General features: G+C 42.6%; 1 protein-coding gene across 3 annotated transcripts in view; it reads left to right on the top strand.

Moving 5' to 3' along the window:
- LOC130360811 (pancreatic secretory granule membrane major glycoprotein GP2-like) overlaps positions 1-18,723 on the top strand; it is a 46,905-nt gene extending 28,182 nt beyond the window's left edge. For all 3 annotated transcript variants that reach the window (XM_056563375.1, XM_056563376.1, XM_056563374.1), the window contains exons 6-9: positions 6,907-7,001; positions 9,053-9,221; positions 9,325-9,439; positions 18,355-18,723. In XM_056563375.1, coding sequence (XP_056419350.1) covers positions 6,907-7,001; positions 9,053-9,221; positions 9,325-9,439; positions 18,355-18,527 — 552 coding nt within the window. In that variant the 3' untranslated portion in view covers positions 18,528-18,723. The remainder of the gene's footprint in view (positions 1-6,906; positions 7,002-9,052; positions 9,222-9,324; positions 9,440-18,354) is intronic.
- The last annotated feature ends 934 nt before the right edge of the window (positions 18,724-19,657 follow it).

Below are 19,657 nucleotides of genomic sequence, written 5' to 3'. Positions count from 1 at the left end.
ATATCGGGTCGGTCCCGGTGTCCATCAACGGCCGGAACCCGCGGCTAATACCGGACATCACCGATCGCGGTGATGCCTGGTATTAACCCTTCAGAAGCGGTGATCAAAGTTGACCGCCACGTCTGAAGTGAATATGAAAGCATCCCGGCAGCTCAGTTGGGCTGCTTGGGACCACCGCGGTGAAATGCCGCGGCATCCCAAACAACTTTCAGGACACCAGGAGGATCCATACCTGCCTCCTGCGTGTCCGATCGCTGAATGACTGCTCCATGCCTGAGATCCAGGCAGGAGCAGTCAAGCGCCGATAACACTGATCAATGCCATGTTATTGCATGGCAGTGAACAGTGTAACAGATCAGTGTATGCAATGTTATAGCCCCCTACGAGGGCTATAACATTGCAAAAAAAGTGAAAAAAAGTGTTTAATAAATGTTATTTAACCCCTTCCCTAATAAAAGTCAGAATCACCCCCCTTTTCCCATAAAAAAAAGATGTAAATAAAAATAAATATAATTCATTCGAAGAGAAATGAGAAATAGAGGGAGCACTCACGATTCAGGAGATTTGACAAGTGGTGACTTTATTCCGTGAACGGTGCATGGACAGCTTCAAACCAGCGGGACGCCACAGACCCTTGAACGAACAGGTGAACAGCTGCTTTCGCACTGATCAAGCAGTGCTTCGTCAGACCAACCTCTTCCAGCACCTGGGTCCAGGTAAATACACCTCTCGGGCCCACGTCACGAAAGAGGGTGTTACAACGGAGAATACAAACAGTATTACATAGTGAAAAAATCAAGAGATTAACATATAACACACATTCTTCATGGCTACATTGTGATAGAAACTAAATGAAAACGTTCATTTCTAATCTATCGTTCAGTCCCGCATTCCCTAGAGCATTTGTCCTGAGGATCCAGGTCCCTTCTTTTTTCAACAGACTGTTACACGTGTCCATGCCATTCGCTGCATAAATCCTTTCAATGCCCAAAAATTGCAAAATTGAAGGGTCACTATTATGTGATTCCCTTACATGTTGTATGAGTCTTGGGGAACCTTTTCCCGTTCTAAGGGAATTTACATGTTCCAGAAATCTCACATTTAGAGCCCGGGTAGTACACCCGATGTAAAATCTTTGGCACGTGCAGCGAATGGCATAGATCACATTTTTCGTAGGACAACAAAGTCCTTTTGTGGTATTTCTATACCTCCTAGAGCAACAAACTTGTCTGTACAGCAATATGTGAACCCATTACATCTGCCACATTTGTGGGTCCCTTTCAGCGCATGTTTCGACAACCAAGTTTTCTCTGAGGTTTTTTTCAAATCGCTCTTTACTAAGACATTTTTCAGATTTTTTGATTTTTTAAAGGTTATTAAGGGACGACCAGTGGACCATTGTTTTAAATCTGGATCGTTTTGTATTAAAAACCAATTGTTGTTTATGGCTTTTTTAATGTTTTCAGCTACTGGGCTGTAGACAAATGAAAAAGAAAAACGTGTCTTATTCTTATCTTCTACACCTGACTGACTTGCATGATTTTTTTAATGCTTTCTATTTCTGAGTAATTAATTTCTATCGGAATTGTGCGCTTTTTGAAATGCTTCATTGAGTATTTTTTCTGGATACCCCCTTTGTATCAGCCTCTCCTGCAATTCCCTTGCCTGCATCCCGAAATCCTCCTCACTGCTATTGATCCGCCTCAGTCTGAGGAACTGTCCATAAGGAACAGCTTTCTTCACATGTAATGGATGATAGCTTTCGAAGTGCAGCAGGGAATTGCAGGCAGTAGGCTTCCGATAGCCTTGGGTATTGAATTCTTCTTTTGACAGGATAATTTTGACGTCTAAAAATTCAAGCTCAAAACCCCCCAATTTTCCAAGTAAATTTCAAGTTTAAATCATTTTCATCGTTCAGGACAGACACGACGTCCACAAAGGTGGACTCCGTGCCTGTCCAAGCGATGAAAATGTCATCTACAAATCTATGATAGCATGCTATATGACTGATAAATTTATTTTTCTCTGAAAAGATGAATTTTTTCTCCAGCATTGCGACATACAGGTTTGCCAGGGTACAGGCCACTGGGGTCCCCATGGCCACTCCTCCCACTTGGGTATACCATTCGTTATTGAACTTGAAAGCATTTGAGGACAGGACGAATTTTAGGGAGTAACAGACAAAATCAATAAAGGTTGAACTTTTCTCAGAGTGCTCTAGGAATTCTCTGATAGCCTCTACACCCTTCCCCTGTGGGATACTGGTGTAGAGGCTCTCGATATCAATTGATACCAAGATACAATTCTCAGGTACAGTGAGGTTCCTGAGGGCTCTGAGGAAATCATTTGTGTCTTTTACGAGGGCTGGGATCTCCAGTAGGAAGGGGTGAAGCAACCAATCAATGTATTGGGAGAGGGGTTCCGTTGGAGTCCCCACCCTGGAGACAATGGGTCTCCCGGGGGGGGGGACTCCAACGTTTTATGAACCTTAGAGAGAAAATACCACACTGCTTCCCTAGGATCTTTCAGGAGTAATTTCTCAGCCAGTCTTTTAGAGATGATGCCCTTCTCCGTATAGGACCTTAAATGTGTTCTTATTTTACTGTTGATTCTGACAAGGGGGTTACTGTTTAACTTCCGATAATGTAAGGGATTACTCAATTGCCTAGTGGCTTCTTTTATATAATCTTCCTTATTCATAAGAACTATATTCCCCCCCCCCCCCCCCCCTTGTCGGATTTTTTCATAATAATATCATCTCTTTTTTTCAATCCCTCGAGGGCGGATTTTTCCTCCCTGGAGAGATTGTCCATATCTTTGGGATGACAGAGGGCTCTTACCTCCTCAAGCACTTTTTTCTGGAGCATGTCCAGGTTGCTACCTGCTATTACTGGTGGGCAAAATGTGGATTTATTTCCTCCCGTGAATTCAGGGACCTCTACAAAATCTCTTTCTGTGCAACTACCCCCGTCCTCCATGTCCTCTGGAATAGATCCATCAGAGAGAGGAGACAATCCAGTTCAGCTTGTGGAGCCCCTTTAAACACACTGAACCCCAAGGGTCCTATGCTGACCGGAGTCTCACCCTCAACTCTGATGTTTTCTCGGGCTACTTTACTGGAAAATAATTTTTTGAGATAGATTTTTCGGATCGCCCGGAAAAGATCAATCTCAAAACCAGCCTGGTCGAACTCTTCGACCAGGCAAAAATTCAGCCCTTTTGAGAGGACTGACTGAGTGTCCCTATCCAACACGTAATTTGACATATTGATGATTTTTAAGTCAGTGTCCGGATTTCCCACATTAGTCTGAACAGGTTCTAAGCTTTCCAAGTGACAGATTTGCGTTTTTGAGCCCCGCATTTTTCTCCTGCACCTGTACCCTCCCCGCCTTGTATGCCTCCTAAAGGGGCTGTCGTAGCATTTTCGGGATTCTTGCCGTTTTGTTTTTTTAATTATCCCTCGAATTGTCCTTAGGAGGATGTTTTGTATTTTTATCTTCGGATCCACTCGACTCAGAGTCAGTGGTCCAGAATTCCGTTTTTCGACTCTTCTTTTTATTCTTGTTCCTCCATTGGGGACGGCGCTTCCCTTGACCCTTAGAGAAAGAGAAAACTTTATCTGTGTCAAAATATGATTTGTCCCTCAAAAATGTGTCCCTTTTATTATCTTTGAGGGTAACTTGAAGTACGGTCAGTTTCCGTTCCAACTTTTGGGTGAAACTCGAAAATTGCGTTTCCGTGACCCTTACTTTCAGCTCCAATTTTGCTTTCATCAATTCAGATGTGACTTGGGCATATTCCACTTAATTTTTCTTAAGTACTGCCCGCATCATATTCATACAATAGTCCAGGTGTAACACCCTCTTTCGTGACGTGGGCCCGAGAGGTGTATTTACCTGGACTCAGGTGCAGGAAGAGGTTGGTCTGACTAAGCACTGCTTGATCAGTGTGAAAGCAGCTGTTCACCTGTTCGTTCAAGGGTCCGTGGCGTCCCGCTGGTTTGAAGCTGTCCATGCACCGTTCACGGAATAAAGTCACCACTTGTCAAATCTCCTGAATCGTGAGTGCTCCCTCTATTTCTCATTTCTCTTCGAATGAACTGTTTGCACTATTCTGAGAGGTTGTAGCACAGGAGCTTTTGTGATATCTAAGTGGAACCGCATGAGAGGGCCTGCTGCTGTTTAGAAAACGGAAAAAAGAGGGGATACCTGTGCAGATATATGGTAGTGGCCGATCGCTGTATCCTTTCATCTCTAAAAATAAATATAAGCATATGTGGTATTGCCATGTGTGTAAATCTCCAAACTATACAAATATATTGTTAATTAAACTGCACGGTCAATGGCGTACACATAAAAAAATTCCAAAGTACAAAATAGCGTATTTTTGGTCACTTTTTATACCATTAAAAAATGAATAAAAAGCGATCAAAAAGTCAGATCAAAACAAAAATGGTACCGATAAAAACTTCAGATCACAGCGCAAAAATTTAGTCCTCATACCACCCCATATGCGGAAAAATAAAAAAGTTATAGGGGTCAGAACATGACAATTTTAAACCTATAAATTTTCCTGCATGTAGTTATGATTTTTTCCAGAAGTACGACAAAATCATACCTATATAAGTAGGGTATCATTTTAACCGTATGGACCTACAGAATAATTATAAGGTGTAATTTTTACCGAAAAATGTACTGCGAAGAAACAGAAGCCCCCAAAAGTTACAAAATGGTGTTTTTTCTTCAATTTTGTCGCACAATTATATATTTTTTCCATTTTTACCGTGGATTTTTGGGTAAAACTACTAATGTCACTGCAAATTAGAATTGGTGGCACAAATAATAAGGTATAATATATAATAATAATATAATTTTAGGTGGAAAATTAAAAGGGTTATTATTTTTAAAAGGTAAGGAGGAAAAAACTAAAATGCAAAAACTGAAAAACGCTGAGTCCTTAAGGGGTTAAAGCAATTATAAAAAAATACAACATTGAAATGGATGTATTTCTTGCAGAAAATACTCCCCCAAACACACATAAATAACAAGTATTTTGTTGCCAATTGCATAAAATGATATCTTGCCTTTTATTTTAAATGGACTGTTGTATGGATGCAATTGTGCCATCTGTGACATTCATACGTTGCGCATGAAATGGAATGTGTATGTACACTTACACAGACATGCATCCATGCCTCGGACGGTGATGTGTGATGTAACAGCCTGGGTACCAGGAAGAAGGCTGGGCCTGCTACATCACACTGCCATTAAGCATATCACCGTCCAGCAATAAGCTCAGCGCAGTGGGATATATTGGGCCTCAGAATGCAGAAGAAGACCGGGGCCAATGGACGGGAGACTGTTATCAGCGCACTGGGGGGCACAACGGAAGGTAAGTTAAAGGGGTTCTCTGGTGCTTAGACATCTTATCCCCTATCCAAAGGCCTCCGCCCCCGTGTGACGTCACGCTCCGCCCTTCAATGCAAACCTACGGGAGGGGGCGTGATAGCTGTCACGCCCTCTCCCGTAGGCTTGCATTGAGGGGCGGAGCTTGACGTCACACGGGGGCAGAGGCGTGATGTCACACGCCGCCGGCCCTGTGGTCGTCGGTAATCAGAACCGGAACGAACATGCTCCGGGGACTGATTACAAACGGGGTGCTGCGTGCAAGATCCCGTGGGTCCCCAGCAGCGGGACTCCCGCGATCAGGCATCTTATCCCCTATCCTTTGAATAGGGGATAAGATGTCTTAGCACCGGAGAACCCCTTTAAGTTTTGTTGTTGCAGCCTGGGCAGAATAGAAAAATAATAGATAACCCTTTCAAGGACTAAAATATAGTCAGCTAGTGGCGACGTTCGGGTAATTTCTTGCACATATATGTGTTTTTACCTGGATTCGGATTCATAGTTTGCTCCACTTTTGAGTCCAAATAATTATACAGGCAGGAAATGACCAGTACATAGTCTCTAGCTGATTACGTTTGGTTTATTAATGTCAATGGGACCTGTGTTTGTCTATGTGGCATCCCATTTTGACTTTTCGGCAACATAGACGTGCCACAGAGGGCACAAATGTGATGTGAACAAGGGAATGTCTGCTTTTTATCATTCATTTTTCTTAGAAGCCTCCAATGAAAATACGCTGCCCATGTGTTGTCCCCATGCTGGCAACCCCAGCCATCAGCTGTAATCTGTGTGAGAATGTAATAGCCAGTGCTCTACAGCGCCACCATTGGGGAAATGTAGCATTACATTGTTGGCATCAAAATCAATAGGCTGTCTTTGGAAAGTGTTCCCTAACTAAGGGCTGTCAGGGCACAATGGGAGTCCTAGTTTTGCAACAGCTAGAGAGTGACATGTTGGAGAACAATTGAGTAATATACTTGGATAACGGTTTTAAAGAAGATCCTTGCATAGAAGTCTCCCACCCCCATTAATAACTCGGAATACCCTAAAATGGATTACTATTTAAAAAAAAAAAAAAAAAAAATACCTTGTCACTTGAATATCATTTTAATTAGGTTATAGACAACCTTAAACAAAAGAAAGCCAAAAATTGTTAACACATATTACATTAACAAAGTTCTGTCTATTTGTAGGAACCCTAAACCCTACACGTAAAGCGAGTAGATTACAATCGGTAATTTATTCATGTTTTAGTTCTTTACTTAAAAGTATTACATAAAGGTAGGTTATATTCTTTTCTTTGGTTTCCAGTTGAAGAACTACTTTTATACTTAACAATTCAAATAGAAAAAAGCTGAGACGTATGGATCAGGCGTCACTTACAGTCCCTAAATATAAGTATCTGCTGCCCCCTTCTGGGAGAGATGTGTTTTGCATTTCTATGTAGACATAACATAAGTGACAAGGGAAGGAGTATGACTTTTACCCTATTATTTTACAGATTCCAGGTCATTTAATAATAAGATTGGAGAAATGTTGGGCCACTCCAACAAATGACCCTACTCATCCTGTGCAGTACACATTTATCCAGGACAGGTGAGCTTAACAATAATAATATATTGAATTATTGTTATTATGATTCTTGCTGTCACGCAACAAGAAGATATGTCCACTCTTTTTGGATTTTGCAACAGATGTTGGACAATGGTATTTTTTCTACAGGCTCAAATTAAAATGAAGAAATACTCAATCCAAATGAAATTTGTATTCTGTGATATCAGTAAATTGACTTATAAGGATTTTTATTTTATAATTTTATGTGTTTAACTGAGTCCAGGTAGTTATGCTGTGGCAAGCAGTGTTAAAAGCTTATTCATTGTTAAATGCCATGTTGTTTTTAGGTGCCACATCTTGCTCTTCTGCGTTTTCTATGCCATGCATAATTGAATAATTATATTCTGGTTTCCTGATGCCACCACTAGGGGGAGCTCAATCCCTTAGAGACATAGACAATGTTCAATTATTTTTCCTCCTCACCTTCTAAGGGGCTATAACTTTTTTTTTCAGCCACAAGTTGTACTTTTTGATGGAATTCTTTAATGGCACCATTTATGTGATGTAGAGCCCCCAAAACATGTTTAGCTATTTGTGGGGGAAGTTATTTTCAGGGTGTTTAGTTTGAGATTAAAATGACCTTAACTTTATTCTGTGTGTCAGTACAATTACAGCAATACCACATTTATATAATTTCTGTTATGCTTTACAACTAAAAAAAAAAAAAGATTTTTTTTAATTTATTTTTTTTATTGCTTTGCATCACTATATTCTGACCCCTATAACTTTTTAATTGTTCCACCAACTGAGTTGTGCAATGCTGTGTTTGAGTGGTAGCATTTTGGGTTACATATGACATTTTAATTGCTTTATAATCCATGTTTTTTGGGAGAAAAGGGGATTAGAAAATAGCAATTCTGCCATTGGGTATCCATTGGATTATCATGCAAGATAAATACCAATATATTTGAATAGTTCATATATATCAGCATGCAGCAATACCAATTATTATTATATATTTTTTTGTAGTTTATTTTTTTTTATTTAAAAAATCTGAAAAGGGGGTGATTTTAATGTTTAATATTGCCTATATCTTGTCTTGAGGACTTGTACACATGGCCACTTGCACAGTACACTGCAATACTTATGTATACATATGTATTGCACTGTGCTGTTGAATCACCAATATCCTATTACTATGATAAAGGCTCTATTATGGCAGCCATGGAGGCCTTCAGAAGGCATGGGATGCCTTGAAAACTGAATGGCACCACACAATTTCCCTTCTAGAGAACGATCAAAGCCCAGACAGGGCTAACCCCCCTAGATGCCATGGTTGCTATTGATTGCTGAATCTATGGGGATGGACGTTAGGGATCAGACAGAAGTCCAATCCTGGCAGCTGCCAGCAAGTACAAGCTGTAATATATAGCCTATACCCACCATATTACCCCACCGCATAGCCTATACCTGCCACATTACCCCACTGCACTTTCAATATACCTATACATTGGAATACCGGATGGGGTTAAAGCTTTGTATCAGAAAACAGAATTTTGACCACTAGAGGCAAACTGAGTCGTGCATAGATAATGTTAAAGGGGTTCTCCGGCGCTTAGACATCTTATCCCCTTATCCCCGCTGGGGACTCCTGTGATCTTGCACGCCGCACCTCGTTATATTCGCTCCGGGTCTGTTTACTGTTGATCACGGGGCCGGAGGATTGTGACATCATGGCTCCGCCCCCTCAATGCAAGCCTATGGGACGGGGCGTGACGCCCCGTCCCATAGGCTTGCATTGAGGTGGCGGGGCGTGATGTCACACGGGGGCAGAGCCGCGACGTCACAATGCTCCGGCCCCGTGATCGACAGTAATCAGACCCGGAGCGAACACGCTCCGGGGACTGATTTTAGCGGGGTGCGGCATGCAAGATCACGGGGGTCCCCAGCGGCGGGACCCCCGCGATCATGCATCTTATCCCCTATCCTTTGGATACGGGATAAGAAGTCTAAACGCCGGAGTACCCCTTTAAACTCTATCTCATATACTATGACTACCTCATATATACTATAACTTTATGTATTCATAACAGCTGTTCTCATGTATTTCTGGACGAGACCTTATCAATAATCATTAATGGAATGAGCGCAGAAGCCATGTTCAGGATTCAGATGTTCAAGTTTGTGGGTTTGGCGTACAACAACGTCTTCCTGCACTGCAGTGTACAGATTTGTCACAACACAGAATCTATCTGCAAGCCAGTGAGTTTTTGCCTTTATAGCTTATGACTTGCTAGTTATTTAGAAAATGATACTATATCTGGTGTGAATGAACATGAATATATTATTTTTACACCTATATTAGAACTGTACCAACCACAGAAGAGCAGCCAGAGAGAGAAGAGAACTTCCGGCTTCTCATACTGTGACCTATGGGCCGATCAAACTGAAGATGTCAGACGACGTAGCGGCTGATTCAGGTAGAGTACCTCCATTACACTTTGGTATTCATATTAAAGCAAGTTATATGGAAAGCATATAACAGGGCTTAAAGGGGTACTCCGCTGGAATTTTTTATATATTTTTTTATTTTAAATCAACTGGTGCCAAAAAGTTAAACAAATTTGTAAATTACTTCTATATAAAAAATATAAATCCTTCCAGTACTTATCAGCTGCTGTATGCTTCATAGGAAGTTGTATAGTTCTTTTCTGTCTGACCACAGTGCTCTCTGTTGCCACCTCTGTCCATGTCAGGAACTGTCTGGAGCAGGAGAGGTTTGCAATGGGGATTTGCTCCTTCTCTGGACAGTTCCTGACATGGACAGAGGTGTCAGCAGAGAGCACTGTGGTCAGACAGAAAAGAACTATACAACTTACTCTGGAGCATAAAGCAGCTAATAAGTACTGGAAGGATTAAGATTTTTATATAGAAGTAATTTACAAATCTGTATAACTTTCTGGAGCCAGTTGATATGAAAAAAAAAATTGTTTTCCACCGGAGTACCTCTTTAATATGAATAATGCTTAACCATTGTGTAATTAAAAACCATTTTTGGTCGACAACTATCTCCCCAAACATTTCTTCATTTACATGCATGTTAGGCTCGGCCAAGTGTGCATGAGTTTTCAATGGGCAGGGAAGGGTACGCCACTGCTGGACATCTCTAGTGGGGACTTAGGCTATGTTCAGATGGCCGAGCTGACATTGCGCACATTTGAATGATCCAGCTAAAGCTAGGACTGGTCAGAAATGCAGTGTCTCATAGACGGCAATGAATTTCTGAGCAGAATCCACAGAAAGAATAGACAAGTCTATTCTTTCTCAAACACCCAAACTGGGATTTCTGCAGCAGAAACATCTGTGGAAATTCAGCCATGTGCACAGTGCAGCAGAATCTCATTGAAATAGGTGGGCTGCAGCGGAATGGATGTGTGAAATATTCCTGCGGAATTCTACATGGACATTCTGCCGTGGGAACATAGCCCTTATATTTACTGAGAACAAAAGAAACAGACATGTTGACATCCAGCTGCCCAAATCCTCTCTTACCTGATGTGATCTGTTGCTGGAGGCTTGGTGAGACCAGCCCTGTATCTTTAAGTAGGCAAACAAGGCCTAGGCATAGGGCTGCACTTTAGCGGAGGGACAGGATCCTTTTTTTTTTTTGGAGGCTATCACCAACTTCAGGTGGCTGTCTGATGAGGGCAGGGCAGTTCTTCTCTAGAAAGGGGTGGCCCCACCACCAGACAGAGCCACCTTACCCTAACACACAGAAAGAACTCGCAACAAGCTGAGTATCACCAGCAGCCTAGCACCACCCAACTAGGAGGCAGACACAGCCTACACGAGCATCAGCTTACAATGGCTGACACCAGATGATCCTAAGGCGGTGGTAATACCTAGTCTGCCACAAATCCTATGTGTAAAGGAGAGGCGGCTTTCACCATTCACCAAGTTATACGTATTCAGACTCCCATAGAAGTGATGCCCCACACCTATGAGGCAGCAGCCACTAGCACAGTGGCACCCTCAGACTAGCTCAAACCCCCCCAAGACCTTAGGCAAGACGAAACCTAAATACACCACTGTGGGAGACCCCTATACTCATTAGATGGTTGGCTGGTATCACCTGATTTTACTGGCAATCAAATATGATTGGTCAGTTTTTACAGCACCGTTACTTGTAAAGAAATGTGTTTATTGGACATGGTCACAGCAAGTTTTAGGCCCCCAAATGTAAATAATAATGTTTCCATACCATGAAAACAAGCAATTGAAGCACCAAGTATATTAGAAAAGAGAAACAATTACCAGCACCTCTAATAAAACCTTACTATTTGCTGAACATGTAAAAAAAAATACAAAGCCAAAAGCAACAACATAAATGGTTGTAAATATTTCTTGCATACCTTTATTATGGTCATAGGCATTTCCAGCACTGTAATAAAAGCCTTTTTGTTAATATGTAAATAAAACTTAAAAGCCCAGAAAGGACTATGGACATAAAAACAAAGGTATGCCCGGTATCCTGATGACTAGCCCCATATGGCTATGTGGTTGTTGTTTACACTCCTATTTTCTGCTCACAAGTCTGCTTCAGAGCTTTAATGCCATTTAATCTAACTAATGACATGTCACACAAATGTATCAAAAGTTAAAGGAGTAGTATAGTGAAAATTATCTTCATTCTGTTGTGCCCGGGCTGCAAAAAAACAAACAAAAAAAAAGAACAAACATTAACTCACCTTCCTCCTTTCCCCCATTGCGCCGCTATAGCTCTACAGTCCTCCGGATGCAGCGATGTTCCGCCTTGGCCAGTGATAGGCTGAGCGCACTGTCATGTAAGGAGCACGGGCAGCAGGGATAAGACGGGCCCAGGCTCCTTACATGACATTGCGATCAGCCTATCACTGGCCGAGGTGGGACATCGCTGCGTCCTGCTATACACTGACTGCTGTGTGACAATCTGTGCACAGAAGAAAGAAGGAGACCGGACCGGAGGGCCAAAGAGCTATAGCGGCGCAACGGGGGGAACAGAGGAAGGTGAGTTAATGTTTGTTTTGTTTTGACTTTTGCCTTTTCATTATACTACTCCTTTAAGATCAGTCAGCATCTCAGTCCTGAAGCCCTCTATGAAGGGCGCATGCGCCGGAAACGCGTCTGATCTGCTGGTTGCTTGTACTGCTTTTACCGTGAGTTAATAAAGTCTGGATTTTCTACTTACCCACGCGGGATCATTTCTCTTGATTGGCTCAGCTCTGAGACCTTAACCAATCTTAGGTTTTGGCAACTCTGTGTAACATGTCAAAAGTTCATTTAAGTGACAGTAATGCTTTTACACTGAGTATATTATGGCCATAATTGATCTGAAGATGATGACATATTCTAGCAACTTGTCATTCAACTTCCTGTGAGTGTACCCATTGAAGAACACTGCAGACAGTCAAGTTATCAATCAATTGAAATTAAAATGTCAATTTATGTCAGTAGAAATCTAATGTGAGTAACCATAAGACGTTGAGAAGTTTTGGTGTGGCATTTTAAAAGTCTACCTGTTGCTTTAAAAAGGTTTTGACATGTTCTCGAAAAATGTCAAATATTTTGATTAGTCAGGGTCTGAGTGTTCAGACCTTTACCAAATGCTAGATTGAGTGGGTTGAAAGGGGTAGCTGACTGAGACAGTCTCATAGGCTTACACTTTAAGTTTGCCTCGCTTAGTAAGCTGTCCTTCCTGTCTCTACAACCAGGGCCGGATTAAGAGGATCATGGGCCTGGTGCTGAAGATTTTGATGGGCCTTTTTATCGAAATATATAAAATGAAAAAGCAACACAAAGCAATTTTGTTTAACACAAATAAAGCGCATCCGTCACGTTATGCACATTAAATTACCAGGATAGATGAATATGCTGGTTGCTGAGTTGCCCACAGCAACCAATCAGATGGCTTCTTTTATCTGATGTTACTAGGAGGATGTTAGGAGGACTGCGCTTTTCTCTGCTGTAACACACACAGGCTCTGCGTCCTATGATCCTTCTGCAGTGTAATATAATGAAGTGACTGTCCGCAAGATGGCTACCGATTATATAGGGCTGTGACATCACAGGGGTGACTGGCTACATCCTGCATGTGATTCAGGGTCATCATGTCTACTTCTCTTCCTGCCTTCCCAGCATTCCTTGCCCCATATACTGACATGTGGATCGGCCATTTTAGATGCCCTGGAGCCTGCACCGCAGTAAATAGAGTTTAATGAAGCGATTTGCGCAATAGAATCGCAGCGATATTCACATTCGTTGCGAATCGTATATTTTCTGAAATTCGTAATGAATTCTGGATCGTCAGCTCTGATTCGCTCATCTCTAGACATAACTCTTACTTTTCAACCTACAGACTCATATAAGGGCTTGTTTTTTTGCGTCACCAATTATACTTTGCAATGACAAACAAACAAACAAATATTTGTGGGACAAACTTGAATAAAAATGCAATTTTGGGGGCTTTCTACACAGAGCACTTTTTGCAAACAGTCCCACATTGGGGGAGATTTATCAAAACCTGTGAGGAAGAGTGGTGCAGTTGCCCATAGCAACCGATCAGATCGCATTTTTCAGAGGCTTTTTAAAAAATGAAAGAAGTGATCTGATTGGTTGCTATGGGCACCTGCACCACTACTCTACACAGGTTTTGATAAGTCTGTCCCATTAGCTTTATTTTGTAGGTCCATACGATTACAACAATACCCAAATTGGGCCATTGACCATGCAGATTACTCAACATTATAAGCAGCGATATCACTTTTTTTTGGGGGGGGGGATAAAAAATGTTTCTTTGAAAAATTTGAAAAGGGAGGTCATTCAACTTTTATTAGGGAAAGGGTTAATTAAATTTTATTATTACTTTTTTTTCGCAGGAAGGGGTCAAGCACACCTGTCTATAACTTCTAGGCCAATCTGTCTATAATAGCTGTGCTATTATAAGTAGATATGCCATTCAGGAGCATAAAAAAGCTAGGTGAGAACTTGTCACCTAGCTTTTCTGTGCTCCTGAATGCCATTGCTGCTTATAGCCTATAAGGATAACCTACTATTAATTATAGGCAAATCTGTCTATATTAGCTTAAAATATAAGCAGAAATGGCACTAAGGAGCACAGAAAAGCTGGGTGACAATTTCTCGCTTAGATTTTTCATGCTTCTGAATGGCATATCTGCTTATAATAGCTCAGTTATTATAGGATTTGCCTATAGCCTTTAGTCAAATCTGTCTAAAATAGCTGAGCTATTATAAGCAGATATGCCATTCAGGAGAATGAAAAAGCTAGGTGAGAAATTGTCACCTAGCTTTTCTGGGCTCCTGAATGGCATATCTGCTTACCATAGAATAGACAGATATGACAGAAAGGTTATAGGTAAATCTATCTATAATAGCTGAGCTATGATAAGCACCATTGCCATTCAGGTACAGAGAAAAGCTAGGTGACAATTTCTCACCTAGTTTTCCATGCTCCTGAATGGCATGTCTGCCTATAATAACTGAGCATTTATAAGCAGGCATGCCATTCAGGAGCATGGAAAATCTAGGTGAGAAATTGTCACCTAGCTTTTCTATGTACCTGAATTGCAAGTCAGTTCATGACTGGTGGTGGTACCTTTTTGGGGGACTTCAGAAGCAGAGAACAATGACCGCCGGCGGGACCTCAGCCGCTGTTACACAGTAACATTTTTTGATGGGCGTGGGCCAGGCAGGAAAGCAGCACATACCATCCTCTTTCTGACAGGGGGGAGGAGAGTCCTACAATACCGTGACGTGAGTCACGCTGGTCAGGAGGTTACCCAGCCCATGTGACCACCCAGGCAGGGGCCGACTGACAACACTCAGGGCCCTCGGACCAAATAAAGCAAGGGCCCCCTGTGAGGCTCCACCCATGGCCACATCTCTGCCATGCCCCTATCCCATCCAAATGCCTCCTAATGCCCCAACCTACACACAAAATAAAAGAAAAGAAAATATATAACAAGTTAACGTAGGTAAGATAATTTTCCATGACCAAGAATACCAGTATACAAGGAGGAAATATATACCATCACACAATAATACCAGTATACAAGGAGGAATTATATACATCACACAATAACTTGATAATACCGCCATACTGTACTGAATAAAACCACTATACACAGACTAGTATTCCCCCACACAGTGCCCATATAGCAAAAGTTACCAGCTGTACACAGGGTCTGTATACCATATAAGTGATTATATACAAGACCAGGGCTGCCATCAGAAATGTTGGGGCCCCTTACACAACTCAAGGCCCCCCCCACCTACTAACTTCCACATTATCTATAAAAAAAAATATATTTGAAAACACAGGACAAGAAAAACAAGAGCCCTTTAGTTTAATGAGGAAGGAAAGAGGAATATACCCGGACCCCAGTGACAGTATATACCCGGACCCCAGTGACAGTATATGCCCGGACCCCAGTGACAGTATATACCCGGACCCCAGTGACAGTATATACCCGGACCCCAGTGACAGTATATATACCCGGACCCCAGTGACAGTATATATACCCGGACCCCAGTGACAGTATATATACCCGGACCCCAGTGACAGTATATATACCCGGACCCCAGTGACAGTATATATACCCGGACCCCAGTGACAGTATATATACCCGGACCCCAGTGACAGTATATATACCCGGACCCCAGTGACAGTATATATACCCGGACCCCAGTAACAGTATATATACCCGGACCCCAGTGACAGTATATGCCCCTGCCCATCAGGACTATCCACTATGTGGGGCAGAAGAGCAGCCGGTGCCCTGGGGAGAGTACACTGTATCACTGGGTACACTGGTATATTGGGTACACTGTATCACTGGGTACACTGGTATATTGGGTATACTGGTATATTGGGAACACTATCACTGGGTACACTGGTATATTGGGTACATTGGTATATTGGGTACACTATATCACTGAGTACACTGGTATATTGGGTACACTGGTATATTGGGTACACTGTATCACTGGGTACACTGGTATATTGGGTACACTGGTATATTGGGTACATTGTATTACTGGGTACACTGTATCACTGGGTACACTGGTATATTGGGTACACTGTATCACTGGGTACACTGGTATATTGGGTATACTGGTATATTGGGAACACTATCACTGGGTACACTGGTATATTGGGTACATTGGTATATTGAGTACACTATATCACTGAGTACACTGGTATATTGGGTACACTGGTATATTGGGTACACTGGTATATTGGGTACACTGTATCACTGGGTACACTGGTATATTGGGTACACTGGTATATTGGGTACACTGTATCACTGGGTACACTGGTATATTGGGTACACTGGTATATTGGGTACACTGTATCACTGGGTACACTGGTATATTGGGTACACTGGTATATTGGGTACACTGTATCACTGGGTACACTGGTATATTGGGTACACTGTATCACTGGGTACACTGGTATATTGGGTACACTGGTATATTGGGTACACTGTATCACTGGGTACACTGGTATATTGGGTACACTGGTATATTGGGTACACTGTATCACTGGGTACACTGGTATAATGGGTACACTGGTATATTGGGTACACTGGTATATTGGGTACACTGGTATATTGGGTACACTGGTATACTGGGTACAATGGTATATTGGAAACACAGATATAATATAGATATTAGATACATAGATAGATCAGTGTTTCCTAACCCGGGTGCCTCCAGCTGTTGCTAAACTATAACTTTCAGCATGCCTGGAAAGCCAAATGCATGCTGGGAGTTATAGTTTTGCAACAGCTGGAGGCACCATGGTCAGCAAACACTGAGATAGATAGATAGATAGGAGATAGATAGATAGATATGAGAAATTGATAGATATGATATATATATATATATATATATATATATATATATATGAGATAGATAGATAGATAGATAGATAGGTAGATAGGTAGATAGGTAGATAGATAGGAGATAGATAGAGAGATATGAGATAGATAGATATGAGATAGATAGATATGAGATAGATAGATATGAGATAGATAGATATGAGATAGATAGATATGAGATAGATAGATAAAGTGTTGCAAAACTACAACTCCCAGCATGTCTGGGCAGCCAAAGGCATGCTGGGAGTTATAGTTTTGCAACAGCTGGAGGCACCATGGTCAGCAAACACTGAGATATAAGATAGAAATTAGATAGATAGATAGATAGGAGATAGATATGAGATAGATAGATAGATATGAGATAGATAGATAGATAGATAGGAGATAGATAGATAAAGTGTTGCAAAACTACAACTCCCAGCATGTCTGGACAGCCAAAGGCATGCTGGGAGTTGTATTTTTAAAACTGCTGGAGGCCCCCTGGTCAGGAAACATTAAGAAATTGCCCATTTAACTCCCACTGACCCCCCAAACAGCAATTTGCCCCTCAACCTTTTCCTCCCAGAAAATTACCTGCTGTATAGGGGGCCGCAGCGGTGGGCAGGGGAAGTCTTCCTGTTCCCCTTCGGCGTGGGCGGGTGCTGTAGTCAGCAATGGAACAGGAAGCAAAGCACCTGCCTGCTCCAATAGGGCTGCAGCCTGCACACAGAGGAGTGTGGGGGGAGGGGGAGGAGCGTCCCTCTGCTCTCTTCCCAGAGATGCATTGCGGCCACGGCCCCTGCACTCACCTTAAAGGGCCGGAGGCTAACTATTTATAAAAAGAAAACAGTGCTGCAGCGGCCTGCAGTGACCCAGGGCCCTAAGTAAGAAGCAGGGCCGGCCCTCTTTTTCTGTTATCATATTTATCGCGGGTGCCGGGCGGCCTATGTGCAGGCCACTGGGCCTATTTTCATGTAGGGGCCTGGAGCGACAGCTCCATCCGCCCCTACGTTAATCCGGCCCTGTCTACAACATGTCAAAAGTTGTTTTTTTTACAGTGACAGTGCCTATTAATGCTATGAGAAGGCAGCTAGAATTGTTGTCAGCCCCACCACAGAATCAGGGATTTTGAGACGGATTCTAAGACAAAATCGACTTGCCCAGATGGGAAACCCCTTTAAAGGGCTACTCCGGTTATGTGACGTCACACTTGCCACGCCACTCCAGCCCTCATGCCCCCTCCCATAGACATGAATGGAGGGGTGTGGCGTGGCGTAGCGTCACATACTGTTTAGAATGCTGGGTGCTGCAATGAGATTGCGGGGGGTCCCAGCGGAGGGAGCCCCGCAATCAGACATCTTATACCCTATCCTTTGGATAAGGGATAAGATGTCTAAGAAGAAGATACATGAATGACGAGATGTGCCCAGATTATCAACAATGATTCCAGTAACAATTCTTTGCTTTTTGTTTTACAGCTCGGGAGAAGCTCATTCCAGTAGAGACAATGATCCTAGTCTGTGTTTTGACAGTGGTGTTAGTCATCATTGGAGTATTCAGCAAGCTCATATTTAATTCTCGAAGATCGTATCCTGCCATGCAAGCCCAGTTAACTCTTGCCAATATCCACCATTCAGAGGTGGCATCATGATGCCAACATAAGTTTATACGACCATGAATAGAGTAGTCAGTGACAAAGACAAGCGTAAAGTGGATGAATAATGCCTATACTATTGAATAATATATATTTTTATATTTTTAAAAGAGCAATACATATTTCTTATATAATGTGATTGTTTACTTACATTTCAGAATATTTTGTGAACCTCAAGTTATAGAAAATTAAAATAAGCAAAAGTTTATTCTGTGTACTTCTTAATGGGCACCGGTGTCTGTTAAAATCAAACCTTTTATATAAAAACAATATAAAAACAATTATTCCCCAAGATCTGATACATATTACAGTGGTCCCTCAACATACGATGGTAATCCGTTCCGAATGGACCATCGTTTGTTGAAACCATCATATGTTGAGGGATCCGTGCAATGTGAAGTATAGGACAGTGGTCTACAACCTGAGGACCTCCAGATGTTGCAAAACTACAACACCCAGCATGCCCGGACAGCCAACGGCTGTCCGGGCATGCTGGGAGTTGTAGTTTTGCAACATCTGGAGGTCCGCAGGTTGTAGACCACTGGTATTGGAGGTTATACTCACGTGTCCCCGCCACTCCGGACCGTCACCGCTCGTCATCGCTGCCCTGGATGTCACCTTTCATCGCTGTCGCCGCGTCCCCGGGGTGTCCCCGACGCTCCGGCAAGGCCTCTGCTTCCCCGGCATCCTCGCTCTCCGTCGCCGCCATCACGTCGCTACGCACACTGCTCCTATTGGATGATGGGACGGCGTGCGCAGCAACGTGATGACGACGATGAAGAGCACCGACGATGCAGGGGATCCCGAAGAGGACGCGCCGGAGCCCCGAGGACAGGTAAGTGATCGTCAGCAGACCACACGGGGCACAGTAAATGGATATCCGGTGGCAACTGAAGCAGTCTGCGCTGCCGGATAGCCGTTTATGCGATGGCCCCGACATAAAAAAGCATCGTATGTTGATGCTGCCTTCAACATGCAATGGCCTCTGAGAGACCATCGTATGCTTAAATGATCGTATGTCGGGGCCATCGTAGGTCGGGGGGTCACTGTACATTGATGCACATTGCTTCAGAAATGTATTGGTGCAGCTTTGTATTTTACCTTTTTTTTCTATGATACAGTATGTG

Source organism: Hyla sarda, chromosome 3 (genome assembly GCF_029499605.1).
Source record: "Hyla sarda isolate aHylSar1 chromosome 3, aHylSar1.hap1, whole genome shotgun sequence".
Classification (NCBI taxonomy): domain Eukaryota; kingdom Metazoa; phylum Chordata; class Amphibia; order Anura; family Hylidae; genus Hyla; species Hyla sarda.
This window is presented reverse-complemented; position numbering and strand designations above follow the sequence as displayed.